We start from the raw sequence: 22,874 nt of genomic DNA on the forward strand, positions 1-22,874 counted from the left end.
CAAAGGCTATCCTAGCCATAAGTGCAACTTGCTCACTGATTAAGAGCTAAGACTTTGTTGAGAGCCCAGGAGAATCCCCAAATTACACACTAATCCCAACTTTGGAGTGCAGCGCCACTGAGAATGAACTTTAGGAGAATCCCCAGAAATGGGAAGTCCTTAAATGCGGTTCTCTACATAACAAATGACTTGATGGTTAAAAAACTTTAAAAAAGAACATGAGCCTAGTGAATAACCCTTTGACAGTGTCTGACAGGGTCCAAGACCCAAAAATTAACAGCCAGCACTGATAAGAAGGTTAACATTCACAAAGAAAATGAAATTCCATCTGTTTCCATATGCATTGAATAATTATATGACCGTAGGATATAACAGCACGATGCCAACTTTGGGAGATCTCAAATAAGCTAAGAATGATCAGACTCATTTAGTATTTAGATAGGAGACCAATAGGAAATCCTAGGATATAAGCTAAACTTGGAAATTGAGAAAACATCCTTGAAAGAAAAAAAGGCAAACCACTTTGTACTCTTTTTAAAGAAAACAACATGATTATGTTGATTCAGGTACCAAGAACCAAATTCAAAGTGAGGAGCACTTCGTTTTGAATATTTGTATGCTCTTTTTAAATGTAATTAAATGAATAAAAATATTCTTAATAATTGCTGTGACGTATGAAGCTCTAAATCCCTTGGAATCAAATGAATCTCATTTTTCCAATTAATACTGTAATATAATATTTGGGGTAAATGTTTGTGATAAAGTACTTACAATGTAAGATTATTTTTATTCATAAGATGACTTTTTTAGATACAGGAACAGATCCATTATAAAATAAACAGCTGATTCAAATTTAAGAATGGTAATATTATCTTTTGATACTGCTCGCTGTGCTCTTTGGAAATATTTTTCAGCATGTGAGCAGATACTCTCTAAGGAATAATAAGCAAACCAAGTTCATCATTGGCAGAAACAAAATGCAGCCAACAAACTTATGACAGATACAGCTTTAACATCTGACAGCTAGATTCATTATTGGTTTAACAGCCAATCATTAGTTTTGACGACACATGTCTAATGAAGGTTGGAATATAAAAAGCCCTCTTGGAACATACAAGATTCACCAGAGTGTTGAGTTGTCTCAGATTGCATTTGCCTTCAGTGATTCACAGAGTACTGAAAGATTTCTTTAAAAAATAACCAAAGGAAAGGAAAGGAGAAGGAAAGGAAAAGGAGAAAGAGAAAAGGACGAAAAAGAACTCTTTTGAAAGTGTGATTATACGCTAACTAAAATGTATCTGTGTATTTATCTTTTCATGTTAATCATACCTGTGGAACTTAATGAAAGTAATCAGGCAAATGAGAATACAGAAAAAGGTGGACTATGCAGCGCATGTACATGGAGGCAGAATACAAAATCTTCAAGAATAGAAGCTATAAAAATCCAGATCCTCAGTAAACTGCGTCTAGAACAAGCACCTAACATTAGCCGGGATATTATAAGGCAACTATTACCTAAAGCTCCTCCACTACAAGAACTGATTGATCAGTATGATATCCAGAGAGATGACAATAGTGATGACTCTTTAGAAGATGATGATTATCATGCTACAACAGAAACTATTATTACAATGCCTACAGACTGTAAGTAATTTTTGTTAATATTTCCTTTATTAACAAACACTTGTCTTTGTGCTGAGAAGCCACATTTCAGACTTTTCAAACAAACTGCTTTCTAAAGCATGCAATACAGTGACACTATTTTTAAAAGATATTTAAAAGATATTTTCTTATAAAAATTATTCTACAATAAACATGTTTGCCGTAGATATGAAAAGAAATATAGAGAGAAGACATAAAAATACATAGAAAAAACATACTGAAACATTTTGAAGAGCCTAGTTTTAAAAACATTTTTTCTGAAAAGTGGAAAACAAAATACATTCACATAAATGAAACAAAACAAATATCATCACTCCAATCCATATGTATCCATATGTATCATATGTTAATGTTTTTATTACAGAGATATGTTAGAATTTTAAAATATTTATGTAAAAATCATTTTTCAATTCTGTAGGTTTTTATTTTTATTTTTGATGCTTTTGATTTTGACTCCTGGCAACTGCCTGGACTAGTCCCTGGATTAGTTTTTTTGGCAAGGGACGTGATTTGCCCTTGCCTGCTTCTTAGGGCTGGGAGAGAATGACTGGCCCAAAGTTACCTAACTGGCTTTTTACCTAGGTGAGAATATAACTCATAGGCTCCCAGGTTCTAGTGTGGTGTTTTAGCCACTACAGCAAACTGGTTTACCATACAGTTTGTTTACACCATTAAAAGTTATGTTGATTTGTTCCTTTAGTTTGTGCTTTTTTAATTATTCTAATTTCTTTTGTATTTACATAATATCAACCAGTCAGGAATAACATAACAAATACTATGACATCATATATTGGGAGAACCAATTCAATTTCATCTCAGAGTGATTACGATTCACTACCAAGATAAATATCCACAAGGTTTTCACCCTGAATCCTTGTTCCAGTATAATTATATTCAAAACATTGGAATCCACTTTCAGATAAATTCTCCTAATGAAGCCTTTCCCTTTGAACCACTGAATTGATTGGAAAATCAATTAAGTGGTATACAAAAAGTTCACTACAAGCTGAGCTCAACTGTTATATATTTTTTTTTCCAACTCATGGTCTTGACAACAGACATCAATGAACACAAACTATATAGTTTTATCAGCCACATAATGAAACTCACTCCTTAATTGTCAACAGTGCTATATTTAACGTTTATGAATAAACATTAGTTATGTTAAGAAGAAATGAAGTTATTTATTGAATGAGCATTTCTTCGTTATTGCCTTAGTGCTACGCATCTGCCACAGCTCCTATCAAGTATCTTTGCTGAATTTATATTATAGTATCCTATGTTCTTCATTAGCTAAAGTTGGACATGGCAGCTGTCTTCAGAATAACACTTAAGGCAATGATGAAATATTGTAAAATGAAAACTTAGGCCCAGATGACACAGATTTGCTATCAGCAGACAGAAGTGATATACTATACTGAGATTTCATTTGATATAATACTAAGAATAGCATCTATTTTATCTAAATGCAATAATCTAAATCTATTTAAGAATAATCGTAAGTATTAAGAAGGAGTTAAATTGCTTTTGTTACAAAATGCCTGCAAATCATTTCAAAAATTATTCACTTTTGTAGACTGGAGAACCTTCTGGAAAAAAAAAATTCTATTTATTTGAATTTTCATTTGTGATGAAAATGAATTTCATTCATTTCATTTCATTTTCATTATGTTAAATGTGTACATCTGGTGGAGTTTTATCTTCAAGAATATATTTCAGTGGATCTTACTTCCAGGATTATAAGAAGAATTTAAACACTGCTGTTAGTTACATCACAGCAAGGCATTCAGGCACAAAGCTGTGCTGTGCAATTTGATGTGCTCTGTTATAATCTCCAGATCTGTCCCAAATCTCACCTCAATCAGGAGGCAGAGTCATGCATAAAAAGAGACAAAGAATAAGTGCAACTTTAGCACTCTTGCTACTATTGAGAATAGTAACGTTACAAGCACATATAACATGCCTTCCAGGTATGGTTTTCTGTACACTGAAGTGATGTGATTCTATTAATATAATCCATATCACACCAAGGCACATATAAGAAAGACATCCTGCAGGCATGCATATGTATTCTTAGGTAAATTGTTTTTCAAAGAGTGACTTGTACAGCTGGTCAGTTACTTTAAGTAATAAACTCCCAAAGAATCCCAGGGAGTACTTACAATCTGTTTTCTTCTTAAGTAATTAACCAATTTCGTTGTATTTAAGTACAATTGACAATAAAGATTATACTTAATTTTTCACAAGAACACAGCACATTGCAAAACATGAAATACTAGGCTGAAAGATAAATTTTTAAAAAAATCTATGCATATGCTAGTGTTATGAACATTTTAATTTACTCTGCAGCTTTTGGATTAAATATTTTCATTAGTTTTCTTAAGATTTAATGAATTTGTCCCACAGGGCTTTTTTTAAATCTCTTAGACCAGTGTTTCTCAACCTTGGCAACTTGAAGATGTCCAGACTTCAACTCCCAGAATTCCCAGCCAGCTCTTGGCTGGGGAATTCTGGGAGTTGAAGTCCGGACATCTTCAAGTTGCCAAGGTTGAGAAACACTGTCTTAGACTTAATAAAGTTAGAATATTTTAATTTTAGTATTTCAAAGTTCTGCATTTTTCTACTACAGGTAGTCCTCAAGTTATGGCCACAATTGAGGCCAACATTTATGTTGCTAAAAGAATTTGTTAAGTGAGTTTTGCCTCATTTTACAAGCTTTCTTACAATAGTTGTTGTGAATAATTATTGTTGTTAATAACACATTTGTTAAATGAATATGGCTTCCCCATTGACTTTGCTTGTCAGAAGGTTGCAAAAGCTGATCCCATGATCCCAGAATACTGCAACCGTCATAAATATGAACCAATTGCCAAGCATCTGAATTTTGATCATGTGACCATGGGGATGTTGCAATGGTCATTAGTGTAAAAAATGGTCACAAGTCACTTTTTTCAGTGCACAGTCACTAAATGAACTATTGTAAGTTGAGGACTACCTGTATGTGCTTCCATAGGGCCATTTATAAAATAATTATTGTATGTTACGAGTACTGTGAACTAGTTTAGTTTCTAAACTAGTTTAGAAACTTCAGTAATTTAATTTTTATTCTTACTAAATAAAGAGATTATAGCATGCATCCGAAGTCCAATACAGTTCCTGTGGCAAGGATGGAGTACACCCAGATACTGAGAGTCAATCATTCTTAGAAGTCCAATCCAAGTTGGTCCATGATGAGAGATGTAAAAGTTGGAGATGCAGGGAGTTGTATTTGTGTACTCAAAGGCACAGATTCCCTCCTTCTGCAGCAGTAAACAATATGCATTTTTTCACTGTTCCTTTTTATTTAGTGTGATCAACTTCAGTGGAAAAAAAGAATCACTTTTTTTTGCAACAAGCTTGTGTCTATGTGGTAAACAGTTTGATGCATTGGTTCTACATAGAAATTATACTCTTTGAGATTGACCATAAAAATTAACTTCATATCAAGAGCATGTGGAAAGAATATAGTAACCTCATAATGTAGGAAGAAATGGTATAATATGGGGCATTGGGTTATGGAGATGATCTTTGAAATGGCATACTTTATGGATCATTCCCACAATTCAGAATGAACCTCCTTGCTCTTGTACTGCCAATCTGCAGTCATGAAATATTATACTTTTAAAAAAATATTTTTCATTTGCAAGCAAGTTTTCTTTTCTTATCCATTTACTTATAGCTGATTTTCCTATACCCGTGGAAGGAAAACCCAAATGTTGCTTCTTTAAATTTAGTTCTAAAATACAGTATAACAGAGTAGTTAAAGCCCAGTTGTGGATTTACTTAAGACAAGTCCAGAGGCCTACAACAATATTTGTGCAGATCCTGAGACTCATCAGACCTATGAAAGATGGTACATCTTCGATTGCAATTCGATCCTTGAAACTTGACATGAACCCTGGCAATGGTATTTGGCAGAGCATTGATGTGAAGACTATTTTGCAAAATTGGCTTAAACAACCTGAATCCAACTTGGGCATTGAAATCAAAGCTTTGAATGAAAAGGGAAGAGATATTGCAGTGACCTACCCAGGACCAGGAGAAGAAGGCTTGGTAAGTTCTTCTTTAAAGCCCTCAGCATTTTTGTCACTTGGTATCAGTAATGAGCAAAAAAACCCTCAGAGCTTTTTAAAGGTGGTGATTATAAGCATATTTACTTGGCATTGAAATTCCTGGAATTTATCTCTAGATCATTTTGTTTAGGACTGTAGTAGGAAAACTTTGGCAGATTAATCGAGTAAAATTAAATATGACCCTTATTAATTTTCTGCCAATGAAGCTAATAATATATATTATGTAGAGCAAAATGTATATCCTTAAAATCATGGTTCCAATAGTGGACAATAAGATACCTAGGAAAACCCTACAAAACAGACGGCAACAAATAGCCTTCTTGTGTTGTTTTTCTCTGAAACATGTTATGCATTTTGCTTCTGATATCAGAGGTAGAGAGCCATTACAATAGTAGCAATTGGTAGCTTTGAGAAAAAAGTGCTTTGCAATGGAGAGCAGAAATGAAACATCTCCCCTAGAGTTGTTAAAGCCTCTACATCTTTTGCAAGATCTGCATAGCTGCTTCAAAGCCTGAATGCTGAATGCTATGCACAGCCTTTATTAGCCAAATTTATTTATCAAGTTTATGTTTTGCTAATTTCATTCCTATGCATTGTGGCATATGAATACATTCCCAGCTCAAACAATAGCGTAAAACAATAAAATTTTCAAAGTAAATGTAAACATCAAACATCCACTATAAACAATAATATCAAATATCTACAATAAATAATGGATGAAAATCACTATACACCCTACTATCTGTTAGGATATCTATATACTATATATCTATATATTAAAATTGTGAATTACTAATTTAAATGAAAGAATTGTGACATTATTGTGTAATGTTTTATAAAAATGTATTTTGCCATTCTAATTTATTAGACCACACTAACTCACTAGATTACTATAGTTCTGCCACTGTGAGAGGAATTGACAGAAAGAAACACTGCCTATCCTTTCTACTATTATATACAATTGAATAGAATGTGCATCCTGAAGTCATTTCATTAAATTGTAGAAAAGTAGTGTTCAAAGTTCTGACATCTCATGTGATATAACATTGGTAAGGAAATGATATCACTTACTTAATGAAAGGAGACTTTCAGTGGATTACACATTTGCTCATCAGTTTCTTTTGTAACTATTCTATTCATTCTGCAATAGTTATAACATCAGAGACTAAATAACTACCAAAAATTGTAAACCTGTTACATTATATTTCAATAAGCATAATTCCTTTTCTAAAATAAATTGCCATGTACTAGAGGTTGCTGCTGGTCAAGAAACTCAAGGATACAAGTATTTGTAGTTCCTAGAGACCATTCAGTGGATAAGAGATGTTTGTTACAGTTCAAATTTTAAAATTTATCTGCAAAAATAAAGTTTATACAAACATTACTAGAATCAGTTGCAAGGGGTCATTATTTTGTAGTCAAAATTGGACATTCAAAGAGGACAGTATTTAAATGGCAGAGAATAGATAGAAAAATATGGTTCACCGACAAAGGCGTGCACAAAAAAAGCAAAAGAGCACCGACAGAAGCGCTCCATCAACAAACAACGTGAAAACAACGTAAAAACCCTAAACCTAACCCTAAACCTAACCCTAACCCTTACCTTTACCCTAATCACGCTTCTGTCGGCGCTCTTTTGTTGGCACGCCTTTGTGGGCGCGCTGTCAACGTCGTGGTTTTTTTGCTGCAGTTTTGTCGGCGCGCTGTTGTCGGGCGCACCTTTGTCAGGTCACGGAAAAATATATATCCTATATGAAATGTTGAGTAATTTATCTTTTCCCAACATACTATTCATTTTCTTTTATTTATAGAATCCTTTTTTAGAGGTCAAGATTACAGATACGCCAAAAAGATCACGTAGAGATTTTGGGCTTGACTGTGACGAACACTCAACAGAATCTCGATGTTGTCGTTACCCATTGACAGTGGATTTTGAAGCCTTTGGATGGGACTGGATTATTGCACCCAAAAGATATAAAGCAAACTATTGCTCTGGAGAATGTGAATTTGTATTTTTACAAAAATATCCACATACTCATCTGGTACATCAAGCAAATCCAAGAGGTTCAGCTGGCCCTTGCTGCACACCTACTAAGATGTCTCCAATAAATATGCTGTATTTCAATGGAAAAGAACAAATAATATATGGGAAAATACCAGCTATGGTAGTAGATCGTTGTGGCTGCTCATGAATTCGGCATTAAGTTTGCTGCTTCATAAAATATGGAATTTACCAATATTTGTATATTCAGCAATTTTGAAAACTGTGAATTTTTAAAGAATAGGCCTACCTCTTATAGGTTATATTTAGGCTATTGTAAAGATTTCCTAACAGGCAAAATACAATATATGAACTGAAAGACATTTTTTAATGCAAGTGGTGTTTTTTAATCAATGAATATGATAAACTACAATCAACCGCTCAAGATTTTATGATTTACTTGCTATGAAAAGAGCTATCTTTTCATTTACACAGAACCATAATCATATATTAACAAATAGAAATATATAAAGTTACTCCTCCTTGTATTCCAAAGAATTAAAAGGAGTTTATTAATATAGTACATAGTCTTAACAATTTATTTTACTGTTATATTTACACTAGAGGATATTCTGGCAAAATACAGAATGACGATTACCACTGAATTATCCTCAAAAGACTTGAATTGATTTTATAGTATAAAAACAGATAAGATGAAATTCCACAGTGCAGATACATCCACAAATTATGATAATTTCATTGTCTTTTCATTCCTTTTATAATTACTATTTTAATTATTTTCTGGCAAAGGTGCTATCACAGTAGATTCAATATGCAATCCTAACTATTTGTTGCAAGAACCCAAAATAAGATTACTGTAAACTGAATACTGTAGTAGAACAATGCACACCAACAGGGTTTCAGGCATTAATGTTCATGACACATATAGCACAATAAATAGGATTCTAAATTATAGTTTATTAATTATTCACAAAGCATGGAAATTTTAATTAAAGTTTGTGTGTGCTTATGTGTGGTCCTTATTGTAGCAAATATCTACTGACAAGATTAAAAAATCAAAAGTACTTAATTATAAAATTATTATAGTCATATTGCAACCTTGTTTGCCTAATGACATACAATTGGTAAATTAATGAGCACAGTACTGTAAAATAAAATGTTGATATATTACAAGTTTTGTTTATTATATACACACAAAAAATACTATATTGTAAATAAATGTTTCTTTTTTTAATTTACTTTGAGTATATGATGCGTCACATGGGTATGTTTTTTTCTACCACATAAAGTTGTACTTGGATTACTGGTATGTTAAATTCTTTTCTTCTTTTGCAATGTACATTCTTAATCAGTGTGTATTCTTACACCCCTGAAAAGACAAATATACACATTTAATCTTCCATAATACTTATGGCTTCACTCAAATATTCATATATACGAATACACACCCCCAACACCCTACAGAAAGTTGAATGGGAGAATTAATAGAACACAGTAATTGTTGATATGGAACATAAGCAAAATAATCCATAAAACAAGTAAATATATATGTTTGTTTGCATTAGTGTGACATAAAATAAAGACATAAGAGACTTTATGTGGTCTGTCTAAGGATGCCCTTGCAGATGCAGAAATAATTTTTTTATATTTTGCACTAAAACATCATGTGAGAAAAATGAATCTAAATCCCAGTAGGGAATTGCATAAAAATTTGACCTGCATGAAGGTGTTTTTTTAAAAAAAAATGAAGTAAAGGACTACTGTTATAGGTAAAGCTGAACTCTTGCATAAAATATTGAAAAAGTATTTTTGGAACACTACTGGTCCTCTTCACTTGATATGTTTTAGATCCAACTGTACAAATAATGACCTCTGTATTGATAAAAATCAAAGCAAAATCAACTTTTCATTGTCTGTAATACTGCTCACAATGTAAAACTGATGGCATTTTTTCAAGTGCTAAAATCGTATATTTGTTATTAGATTTATTTTCTATGTATGTAATAAACGCATGTAATGCACATATTATTGTATATTTTGATCAACACAATTTACCTACTGTATTTGTTGTCAGGAATATTATTTTAAATATGAAATATTGAAATGCAATCAATAACCATTGTAATTTCTGTTGAAAGTTTTTAATTTTTTTATAATATCAAAATTCCAGTTATTATATTGGTTTTCATTAACATTTTATTTGCATGATACTGCAGCATACTAGATATTAGTCACTAGTAGTTCTCCTCTTCCCATTCTATTTATACTATTGTAATTTTGTAAAGTATTTTTTTTATTTCAGTGATATTTAAACATTTTTTCTAGTTGCATATAGTGGCCAATCAAGTTATGCTTGCTGGCTCATGAAGATAATGAAGGCAAAGTCAGGATGCTAATTTTACCTTCTGGCAGCTATATTTGGACTTAATTGAATATTACTGTGTTACTGTATTCAAATTTACAGTGCAAAGCTATTTGGGCATCAGAGGCAAGAGTAGAAAAAGGCTGGTTAAGAAGCTCTTCTGTTCTGTAGAATATATTTTAGCATGGAAGATAACAGCTAGCAGTTTCTTAACATGCTAATACATTGACACACAGATTCATTAAATAATCTAGATCTTGGGTTCAACGGTAATTTGATACTGCAATAAACTAGTTATGTGAAATCTTTCTGTACTCTAAATAAATAGATCCTTTAAAATGTGTAAATATCAAATCACATGTATTCTAAGACTAAGCTTATTTAGTATTATACAAACTGTATTATGCAAATTGCATTCTTTGTATGGGATAAATTTTATTTAAAGTACTAGTTAATAATTCATGCATGGTCATGCCATGCAGCATTTAATAAAATCCTACATTGATGCCAGCTTTTGTTAGCAGATCTCCATGCAGCTCAGGAGTCTTAGCATTTCCATGGATTCAGGCCAATGTGAACTTGAGTAAGAGGGGAATTCTCCCAATGACAGCTTGCCGTCACTCACCAACTATTTCACATATTTATTTTACACTGAGTTCAGGACATAGTATGCAAATATTTGGCTTACTGATGAGCCTGAAAACTCGTGATGAAGTAATAGAATTTCTAGAATAGTACTTTAGAGTATTTGATCTTCTAAGGAAGTAGAGCTCACATATTATCCTAGGAATCATCACCTCAGTTTTGCTATTTAACGTTTGATTTGGCATAACAGTTCTGCAGTCTTTGATTTTAATCAGTTTACCGAACCTATTATAAAATAGAAAAAGATTTACCTTATTTCCATCTTACAACTAATAGTTGATAATCTACATAGCACTTTTTATATTCTAAATTTCTTTATTGTACAGAAAATGTGATTTTATTTATTTATTTTATTAAGTTAATCAAATGTATGAAGCTGCCCATCTTACTTGGGAATGACTCTGGGTGGCATACAACAATCACATAAAACAAGAAGTATGTAGATATAAAAAATAAAAATATATTTTTTAAAAAAATAATACGACAAAGCAAAAAGACTGACTATATTAAATGCAATAATGGAACCATCTTAGAATGTCTCTGGTTCCCTGGTTCCCATACCTGGTCACATAATCAGATCTTCAAGGGCTTGCAGAACATTAACAATGATGAATTGACCTGATTTTTGCGGGAGGGGGAGAATGTTCCATAAAGTGGGACCCACAGCAGAGAAGGCCCTAGTTTAAATCCCTAGTAGATAGTACCCACAATATTCTTTTTCTGCCAGAACTAATGGACCAAGCTGTTATAATTGGGCACAGGTGATCCTTCAGATAGCCCAGTGTCATGCCACGAAGGGCTTTAAAGATTAAAACCATCACCTTGAATTGGAACAATTAGAAAACTGGTAGCCAATGCAGCTCATAAAGCAGAGGTGTAACATGTTTTGTTTTGGAAGTACACATGCCTGCCTGCGCCACTGCATGTACCAACTGAAGCTTTTGGATGCTATTGAAAGGGAAGCATCATATAGAGTGTACCACAGTAGTTCAACCAGGAGATGACCAGGGCATGAATGACTGTGAGTAGAGTCTCCTGATCCAAAAATAGGTGCAATTGACACACAACACAAAGTTGTACAAAGATCCTCCTAGCTATGACTTCCACCTGCTCTTTGAGCAAGAGTTGCAAGTCTAGAAGAATCCCCAGATTGCACACTGGGTCTGCTTTGGGAGTGCAACTGCATCCAGCACCAAAGATGGCACAGTCATATAATCAGTAGGCTCCAAAACCCAAAGTAACTTAAACTTCAATCAGGATTCAGCTGAAGCCCATTTTTCCTCATTCAGATCCTCAGAGTCATGGCATTGCTTAATTTGCCAGAAGAAGACATATAGAATTGGATACCATCAATGGAGGTTGGATCATTCAGCAGATTGGCAGGAACAACCTCCAGCTCTCTCTGAAACCCTCTGGGTCCATCAGTTGCCAGTCAAGGCAGCACATATGGCCAGAACAGCCATGGCAAACATAGTCCATCCTCGGCTCCATACCAGCTGAAAAGTTGATAAAACCCTCTGCCCCACCCCAAAAAGAGGAAAACCCAGAGGTCTAGTCAAAATATAAATACCAAGGTACAATCCAGTCCAGTCAAGTGCCCACAAAACATTCATATTAATATTGATCCAGATATGACACTAAAGGAACAACTGAGTAGCTCCTCTTCTCCATCAAATACCAGATCAGAGGTGGGTTCCTACCGGTTTGGACCGGTTCGGCCAAGGCCTAGGTTACTGGAACTGGCAGTGACCTAGGCCTGCCACGCCCCCGAATCATTTCTCCAGATTTGGAGCATGGCGCTTCTTCGCAACAGCTGAGGAGGGAAGAGGAGCCGAGGAACTGCGGGGAGCCTCCCGCATGTTGCAGCCCCCTCCCAGACTTTGTCCATGCCTTCGCACCAGCCAGCATCTTCCGAAGCCATGATGGGGACTGTGGGGGCAGGCTGGCGCAAGTGAAGGCTGGGAGGGGGTGTGCAACATGGCTCTGGTCTCCAACCTCAGCTCCTCTTCCTCTTCCGACCTTAGCTTCATTCTCTTTGAGAGCTGCCTTGCAAAATGTCAGAAAATTCCCCATGGGGCGGAATTTCACAACCTTGCAGGTTGCCACTCATTTCCTACTAGGAATGGAGACCAACGGACTCAAGGCTACATACATTTGAGGCAACATCTGCAGGACCGCAATGCAAGTAGCCTTCAAAACACCACAGCCGTCTCTTCTCCGGGTTCCGGATTTGTCCGGTAGGGAAAGCGAGCTCCTAGACCCAGTGAGCCTAAAGGGGAGAAGCAGCTGAAGGGAGCTATAATCTATCCTACCTAATAATCAGCTGGCCAGTGTCGACTGGCGACTACCCGGAGGAGAGCCTTCTCTGTGGCTGCTCCGACCCTCTGGAACGAACTCCCCGTGGAGATTCGTACCCTCTCCACCCTCCAGGCCTTCCGCATAGCCCTTAAAACCTGGTTGTTCCGACAGGCCTGGGGCTAAAGACTCTTTGCCCCACTCGAATGGTATGACTGTTGTGCTTTTAACTGTGTATGGTTTTATGTTTTTTTGTTATTTGTTTGTATTTCCCCTCCCTTGAGTTGTGAGCCGCCCTGAGTCCCCTCAGGGAAAAGGGTGGCATATAAATAAATTAAAACTAAACTAAACTAAACTAATCAAAACCACAAATAATAAGTTCATTTTTCTGTTTTACACAAAAAGTCAATAAGGGGTTAACAATCAACAATCAACAAATATACACCATCTTTTCTCTAATCAAAGAAATCAATTTAGCTTTCTCAACAAGTTCCATCACCTTCACCAACCATTCCTCCATTATCTGTAGAGCTGAATTTTTAAAATTTGCACATACAGTAATCTTGATGCAGTTATACAAAAAACCATGTTCCATGATTTTTCCCAACTATTTGTCCATTGGTTTGAAAAGAAAAATATCTGGTTTCAGTTGTGCATTAATCTTTAAAATCCTCTGAATTAGTATATGTATTTGAATCCATTTTTAAAGCTTTTTTACACATCCACCAAGCATGATCAAATGTCTCTTCTTGTTCACATTTCCAACATAGATTTGAAGTGTCTTTTATACATTTAAGATAATTTGTCTAGTGATATATTCTAATGGTTTATCATTTATAATAATTCTCTTTAAGACAAGTATAAATTTTGCTTCTTTCAACCACATTTTCCCATTGTTGCATCTAAAATATACTTTAGCCCACTTCATTCTTCCATTTGTTCTTCTATTTCAAATTTAATAAAATTCAAATTTCAAGCAATTGCATTTTAGCAATTGCATGTTCATTGTTTTAGCAATTGTTTATCATTTGCACACAATTCTGTTTCAAACTCAGCCTCATAGTGTCAAAGCCATAAATACCTTTGTCTATTTTAAATCTTTCTAATAACTATTGTTAAGAAAACAATTGACAATAATATTCCCCTGCATTAAGAGGAAATTATATTTGTCTTGATTTTACATTCTCCTTAACAAAAATCTCATGATAAATTAGCCATTTCTGTTGCCTTTTATTTCTAGTCTTGTTTATTAAATGCTTGGTGTGGGAGAACCACAAAGGTGTTTTCTGCACAACCTGGGTTTACAGTATATTTATTCCATATTTTCAGTATGGAATGTCTAACATAATGGTTTTTAAAATCCACATTAACCTTGACTTTTTCATACAGTAATGCTCATGCCACCCAAATGTCAGCTCATGTTCTTCTAATTCCCAAGAGCAGTACCATTTTTCCATCCAAAACAAACAGCGAAAAATAATCTATATTACTGAACTGTAATTGACTCTGTGATTTGTTCTCTGAGTTATATAGATGAAAGCAACGCATCACACACACGGTCGCACAAACATTTGTTTTCATTACATTGCTATTTAGCAGGACTTAATAGAACTATTCCAAACAAACTCAGTTGGCAGTAAAAGGCTATTACATAGATGTCTAAGACTAAGATAGCTAAAATGTTTGTTCGGTCATAATGCTAATGCCATATGGTATCACTTCATAGCCTAATATGTAGTGTCTATGACTTGCAATGCATAGCTTATATGTAATAAAGCTATAAATTATAAGTTATTGTCAAAATGTCATATTCCATTGCTTTAGATATATGCTGCAATGTACTGGAACTTTATCTCATATTTGAATAATTGTTTCTATTCTGCTATAAAGTGCACAAAGGAGAGTATGCTTTTTATTTAATTTAAAGCACTTGTATTAATGCCAAAACAGCTTGCCATAATAATCTACATCCAATCCCTGGTATTTTTGGTGTCATTCTTTGCAAAGAAAGCTTGAAACAAAGCCTGTATCCTCTACATTCTCATAGAGTTTGCTACTCATGAAGCGTTAGTTTGCTACACATAAAGTGTTAGGTTGTGCTGTGATTCCTCGATATTACTGCACGTAGTTAATAAGTGAATAATTATTGCATGTAGTAGTTACATAATATTACAACTTTAAACTGGATCCAAAGTGTTTGTGCATGAACAAAAATATTCCCTGCAATGTTGAGAATCCATACAATTCTGGTGTGAAGCGATGCAAGGATTTTCAAAGGATGTGCAATATGTAAAGTCCATTGGAATGTAATGAAAAGAATAATCTTAAAATTGAAACTTAATTCAGTTAATTTTATTAAGAAATGAATGAATTTGCCCCTGCTTGGACTTATCTCTGTGTCATTTTGGCTGATACGCATAAAGTACTTTTGAAAAATGTCAATTATACTAAACAAAAAAAATCAACTTCTGATAAGTAATAAGAACTGTGCATTTCTCAGCCAGTTAGCCTGTATCTGCCCTTTATATGTACAGTATGCTAAAATAAATTAAGATACAGAATTATTGCAATTGTTTTCATTCAGAGGTAGTTTGGGTTAGAAATAGGAAGTTGGGCTATATAACAAGAGTGCTTTGCAATTTTGGATTATTTAAGCGGCGAAATTGATTGAATGAAAGTCTGGTAACCAAGTTTCCTTATTTATTTTTCATTACCTGGATGAGTGGTTTCATTTCCACGGCTTTCATGGCTCTCGCAATTCAAGATTGCTGCACACCACCAAAGATCTGGAAATAAATATTTCAAATCATTTGGGGGGGATCAGGAACAGCTTATTATGAATATAGGAAATAATATCTTATCAAAGCTGCTCACCTTGTCCACTAGGAACTAATGTCTGAGGAAGTGTTGATCTTATTTATTTTATTTCAAAAGTAAAATCTTGTAAGGTAACCAGCCCAAATAAAACACCCATTAAGCTTCTCAAATGAAACTTAGATTGTCTTAGGGTCTATTTATTATAATAATTCAGATTTAAATGTTTCAGGCTGGATTAGAGTTGTATAACAAGGGAAATATGGAAGGCAATGTCAATTATATGCCAGGTAGCTTGCTATCAGTCCTGGGGAAATTATATTCCAAATAGTTAAACAGATAGCCATGAGCTGTGGTGGCGCAATGGTTAGAATGCAGTATTGCAGGCTGATTTTGACCACTGCCAAGAGTTCAATCCTGATTGGCTCAAGGTTGACTTGGCCTTCTATCCTTCCGAGTTTGGTAAAATGAGGAATTAGATTGTTGGAGCATTCAGAGGCACTGATCACTCAGAGAGAGCTGTAAAGCATTATGGAACAGTATATAAGTCTAAATGCTATTGCTATTAAATGAAAAATTAACCTCCCACCTTAAAGACCACTGTTTAACAAATGTTTAGGTTATTTTTAGAAATGATAAATCAACAGTAATCTACTTGTCTGGAAAATATTGTTTTCCTTTTTTTAATAAATGTTTATTTCATTCAAAAAAGTGATTCTGTTAATAGAACCCATACTTTGGGTTAAACTGGAATATTTAGTTCTTGGCAGGAGTCTTACATATTTAATGTCAGCTTTATATCAAAATAATAATTTTAGGTTACATGCAACAGAAAAACCTACTTACAGGCAACATAGTAATGACTAAGAGTGTGAGACAACGTTGTATTCTTCCCCAACATTATTTAAGATAGATGTCAATGATCTGGGGACTACATTACATCACATTTATAGCCACTGTCCAATATTAGACAAAAGAAAAATTGTGCTTGGCTATATGTAGATGATGCTGTTCTTTTAACTACTAGATTAGATTTAAAACTTAAGGTACTTGTCCATCTAGATCATCAGTGTAAATATTGGCAGATGATCATTCAAGATAATGTGGATATAGCAGACTTTATAAGCCCTTGTTTTAAATATCACAGTTTGAAACAATTTACTAGTGCAATTAGATGCAGAGTAGTAAACTTTCTTTTCCTTTTCTCTCTTCTCCTCCCCCTCCTCTGGAATCTACTCTCCAGCCCATCTTTAGGCTGCCTTATTTCTTGCTGGCCCCAGAAATCCCTAAGCCTCCGTTAGAAAGCCTGACTGCTAATCCATCTTGGATCACATTACCCGCCTGTCCCTAGCCAGGCATTTGTTTATGTAAAAAAAAGGTTGTATACGAACAAGCCAAAATAAATTTATGAAACTGACAGCTACTAGAAATATACTTATCAATCCATCTCTGTTTAGCATTGAAAATGGAGTAGCAGCTCACAGACATGGTTCCACTCAAGACAGGAGAACCTACTGACTTTACCGAAAGAGACCAAGCAGGTTTTTAATCTTCTTCATGTGCACACAGTACAGGAAACAATGGCAGGGCGAAAAAGGTACATTCTACTCTTGAGTAACAAACAATAGTTATATATGAAACAACCCAAAATTCCCACATCCAAACAGTAAACATCTGTCCTCGATTATAAAATATCCAATTTTATCCATTCCTTCCTCTTTCAGTGTGGCTCCTTTCTGGTACAGCAGAGGTGGTATTCAGCCAGTTCTGACCAGTTCTGGAGAACCGGTAGCGGAAATTTTGAGTAGTTCGGAGAACCGGTAAATGCCATCTCTGACTGGCCCTGCCCCCATCTATTCTCTGCCTCCCGAGTCCCAACTGATTGGAAGGAAATGGAGATTTTACTGCCATGCCCACCAAGTCATGCCCACCAAACCACACCATGCCCATCACAGAAACATTGGAATTTTTTTTAATCACACCACTGTGCTACAGCTAACTGCAATTTATGCCTGCTTTCATTGGTTCCTTCTTATTAATTAAAAGTTTATACTTCCATAATTTCTTTTTTTTGGCAATTTATATAGTTTTTATTCAAAGCAATGTACGGTATTTATTTTACCTATGTTGCCACTGATCCCTTTACTATTTTCAATTGTTTCCACTTTTTACTTATGTTCATTCTGTACTTCATATCTTCAATTCTAGCTAAGTCTAACTTATAACCATTTTTCTATAGAAATGGGAATGTAATGTCACTTGCATTCCTTTTCTCTTGTTAGTGTCATAATATATGAAATAATTAGTAGATAGAATGCAGAAGATATTGATCAGATCTAGGAAAAATTAGATAGTTAGGGAATCTATTTTTTATGGAATACTGAAGAGTAAGAAAGAAAGCTAATGTTCATTATCATTTCTTTCACCTTTTTCCACCACCACCCCTACTCTGAAAAATCATTATAAAATAATTTCAACTGTAGAGGAATCTTTTAAGCAGCTAGATGCATGAAAGATATTGAGGGGAGGAGGCTCTAACTATGTACAATGATGACATAAGAATGCATGGCAAACTTATAGTTTAAGGAAAAGATATGTGTACAATGATAAAGAGCTGTAAATTCATCATTTTTTCCATTGATAAAGTAAGGAATATAAAATGAAATAAATGAGAGATTTGCAGGAGTGCATACATTTTTCTTGAGAAAAACTGTTTGCATTAAAAGCAAGATGAAGTGCTAATAGGGTATATTTATTTTCAACTGGAAATAGTTACATATTTCAGAGACATGTTTTCATCCCAAAGCACGTAACTCCTATTAACACTAATTGGAGTTACACATGCTTACTGAAAGAAGATATATCTCTTTCCTTTTTAAGTCACTTACAAAATGCATTAGAGTATTGCCAGCTGCCTAAAGGATCATACTGCAATTGTGGTTCTAATGTTAGCAAAGCTATATCAAGTACTGTATACAAAAATAAGGCCATCTATGTGAACATTTAAAATAGAAAAAGTTTCCTTGATAGATAGCACAGAAAGATGATGCACATGTTAAATATTACTAATTTATCAGCTTCAAACTTATTTTGTTATCATATGGACAAAATATTTCTCATTTGTTCTCCACAAAATGTTTAAAAACATTGCAGTGTGAATCTACACATACATATATTGCAAAGTAGTTTGCAAAACCATACAGTTAATCTGCCTCATGTTTGCTATTTTCAGTAATAATCTCACTTTTGCTTTTATGATTTGCAAAGATTGCACTAGGAAACAAGGTGCTCAAATATATCCACCTTGCTACACTATTTCAATTTTCAGGAGATCAGCACTATGATTCAGGTCTTCAGAAAATGTTGGCTCTCCTCATTTCTAATTTCTCATGTAAGACTTTGGTTCTCCATGATTGCCAATTTCCGGTATGAATGTATCTATCACAACAAACAACCTGAAGCATTGGCACAGTGCTTTTTGAGAGAAAACGTTAGATACCATCATCAGGAAAGAAAGCAAAGATTATAAATAGCCATTGGAATAGTAAATTAGAAAATAACTATTATACACTATCTACAAGTTAGTTATTCTAATACTATATAATATGCTGACAGTTTGATGGGCCATGTTATCCACTTACAATTGCATTATATAAATGAAAGTCATTTTCCTGTTTTCAAATCCTGCAAAATGAAAAAATGCTGTAACTAAATATGGACACTTTTTTTAGTAAATGGGAAAGTAGAAAGCTACATAGTAAGCTTCTAGAATTACTTGAGGGAAAAAACCAAGGTGGTGGCTTCTATGATCTATACAGACACTGGAGGCAACCCCCCCCCCAAACTTAAGTACAATTTAGGGTTTTATTTAACTAGAAAAATACAATTATGGGGAGTGGTATAAATAGGAAAGCAGTAGTATTAGAGACAGCAGTGATGGCAGCAATTCCCCAGATTTTTGATTAACCATATCATCATGGCAACTACATTATGAACATACAAGTCCTCCATCGCAAAGATTTTATAATAGCATGCATGTCAGGTTTCCAAAACTGCAAATTAATTACTACCCCAGAGAATATACAATAAAAGGAAATTTAACAACAAAAATGAAGTATCAGATTTCAGAAACATACCACATATATTTATCTATTTTTCATTAATTTCCATCTTACTGTTATATCCTGAATACTGAAAATTTCAAATGTATCACTCACTATGGTTAATTAGTAAAAATATGCAATTTAACTCCTGAAGTAAAAAATGCATTTAGGTTTTCAAGACAGTGTGACTATTTGCTTGAGGCAGTAAGTTTGCATGTGTATGTGATAGACAGAGAGACACATAAAGTATGAAATCTATAAATGCCTAAAGCCTAATTTACGTGCTAAGCTTGTGAATGTGATCTTTTGAGGCATCTATAACTCTCCGCAGGAAACAGAAGGAGCTTCTCATCTTCCTAAAGTTTCTGCTGATGCAGTCAGTATGCAGCCTTGGATTAAAGCATCTCAGTATGTCTTCAATGAATTAGTAATTACCTCAAACATTATCAACTGTAGAAAAAGCTTTTTATCTATCTAAATATAGATACGTATGTTAAATAAGAAAAGGAGAAAGGCTTTACACATAATGCACATATGTTTGGCGTTGGGAGTAATATTACTCACAGAACTGTAAAAATGATATAAAACAAAATGAAAAACAACCATCTTCAGGGTACAAAATCTCAATTTTTCGACTTTAAAAGTCAACAAACTTCAGTTTCTGTCAAGCTTCCTTTATACATGTCAAGTTTCATAGTTTTAGGTAAGGTGTCATGAGTCTATGTATGGAGATATTATTTTAAAACATCCACAAAGTCTTATACTGGCCTTACATATCATGTCACAGAGATGTAGCTCTGAAGAGGAAGATAAAATACAGAAAATAACATTGTTTTAATATTGTTTAGAAATTCCTAATAAAATGATTATATGAGAAACATTCTACTGTTTAATTTAGGAGCACTTGTTTTAATATGAGATATCAGTGCTGCTCATTTGATTGGGAAACAACATTTAGCAAAAAAAAAACACTAATTCTTCTCCCCCCCCCTCCCCAAATTACTCATCTCTTCTCCATCTTTCATCTACTTCCTGAAAACTGCCCTGGAAGGCGCCGAAACCACCACAGTAAATTCAAAAGAATCCAGATAGATTAGGAAAGTGATGCTGGCCATACAGCAGGAAGTCTGTGCAAGGTTAATTTTTTTCTGCATATATTAAGTTCTGCCTTGATACATGTGAAATGAACTACAAATACTCAACTATGTCATAAGCCAGGATATTTAAATAAATAGTGCAGGATCCAGGGCTAAGTTAAGAAAAAGATATTGGGATAGGTAATTTCATACATTTTTGCACATGAATGTCTGTATGTAAAAGAGGGTTGCTTGCCAGCTGAATAGAATGCCATTAATCTCATTAAGGTTCAGAGTAGTTTGTACTCTCTACAAAAAGATATAGGACCCAATCCCCTCAAATGTTTGGCATTCAAGAAATATATACTCATGAAAACATTTAAACAATATGCAGATTGCTCTAAGATGATATTGTGAGGTCAAATGGTTACATTTCACAAGGTAACATTACAGGATACTGCATGGTCAGTCTACCTAAAGTAAAATGTTTCTCCCACTACATTTTATTCGTTGATACTCCAATTTTAATCTCCCATTTCACAAAAAAAAATTCTTTACTTGTGAATAAATGCAGTATAAACAGAATACAATTATCTGTTGATTTAAGCTCCATATATAAACTGCAGAAGGATCCTCAATTCTACACACTAGAGGTGGGAAGAAGGGCCTTGAGTAGTATATATGGATTGCACACAGCATAATCAGTATGTTGATTGCCAATATTGTACTGACAATTATAATCACCTGTTGGAACCACAGACTTTCTGGAGTCCTGGACCAGAAAGTCCATTAATGTTTTTTTTTCTTTTTGTTTAGTACCATCAAGTCAAACTCCAGAGACTGTATTAATGTTTTCCCATCTCAGTCTAGCCCTATTAATTTACAATACAGAACTCTTGCAAGGACATTCCAGTACCATTCCTAATATTGTCCTTCATTCATTGTCTTATTGTCCCAATTGTGGTCACTAAACAAGGACCACCTTTATCTCTGTTGAAAATTTCTAAATTGTTATTTTATCATCTCATCTTTAAATGTTCTCAAAACAGTCTTACCGCTTTTAATCCCTTGTGCCTCTACTGGCATTTTTGTATAATTATTCTTGAGTTGTCTTACTTTGACTGTAGTTTTTTTTTTCTAAAATGGTCTCTTTTCTTGATATGTCTTCATTTGTTGACAATCTTGATTGAGAAATCTTTCCTTTTCTTTCTTTCTTTTTATTAAATCTGCCATTTTGTCACTGTATGCCCTTCTTTCTGTCCATGTCTTTCCCTGGTTATCATGACTGCTTCTTCTGAAAGCTATCTTGGTTTTCACACTGTCTCTTGTTTCTTTCCATAAAATCTCCATGTAAAAAAAATGTATTGAATCTGTTCCTCCCACTGATTGTTATATCCTGGCTATACATCTTCTAAGTTAAAACTTGCTGGTATAACAATCTTCTAATTTTAAACCTGTAATTCACTGTCTGTTTCACAACCTGCATCTGAAAGTTTCCTGGCTGACTGAATTGCTGTTTTCCATCTTCTGTTTCATATCACATTTTAGACATTGTAGGAGGAGAACCACATTACTTCTATAAATATTTGTGTCTTCAAATCAGTCTTGACACCTATTGACTACCTGACATGCCCCTGAAGTTTTCTTGGCAAAGTATTCATAGATGGTTTGCTAAAATGGTTATAATTATTTTTACCATCATGGTCCCCTAATCATGAGGGTGTCAGCGTTCCAAATATCATGCAGAATTAAATCAGAGTTCAAGGCAGAGCTATCCTTAAAGTTCCAATTTAATAAGACAGA

General features: G+C 34.2%; 1 protein-coding gene across 1 annotated transcript; it reads left to right on the forward strand.

The window, feature by feature from the left end:
* The first annotated feature begins 1,289 nt into the window (after window positions 1-1,289).
* MSTN (myostatin) lies at window positions 1,290-7,966 on the forward strand. Its single transcript, XM_032223334.1, has 3 exons — window positions 1,290-1,644; window positions 5,381-5,754; window positions 7,586-7,966. The coding sequence occupies exons 1-3, from the start codon at window positions 1,293-1,295 to the stop codon at window positions 7,964-7,966; spliced, it is 1,107 nt and encodes a 368-aa protein (XP_032079225.1). The 5' UTR covers window positions 1,290-1,292.
* Window positions 7,967-22,874: the final 14,908 nt, after the last annotated feature.

This window comes from Thamnophis elegans, chromosome 1 (assembly GCF_009769535.1).
Source record: "Thamnophis elegans isolate rThaEle1 chromosome 1, rThaEle1.pri, whole genome shotgun sequence".
Taxonomy (NCBI): Eukaryota; Metazoa; Chordata; class Lepidosauria; order Squamata; family Colubridae; genus Thamnophis; species Thamnophis elegans.

Bases quoted from the DNA above. Each gene is read 5' to 3' on its own strand.
- MSTN (XM_032223334.1), top strand. From the start codon at position 1,293: ATGTATCTGTGTATTTATCTTTTCATGTTAATCATACCTGTGGAACTT. The intron at 1,645-5,380 runs GTAAGTAATTTT...ATTTACTTATAG, and splicing joins TATTACAATGCCTACAGACT to CTGATTTTCCTATACCCGTG. The intron at 5,755-7,585 runs GTAAGTTCTTCT...TTTTATTTATAG, and splicing joins GACCAGGAGAAGAAGGCTTG to AATCCTTTTTTAGAGGTCAA.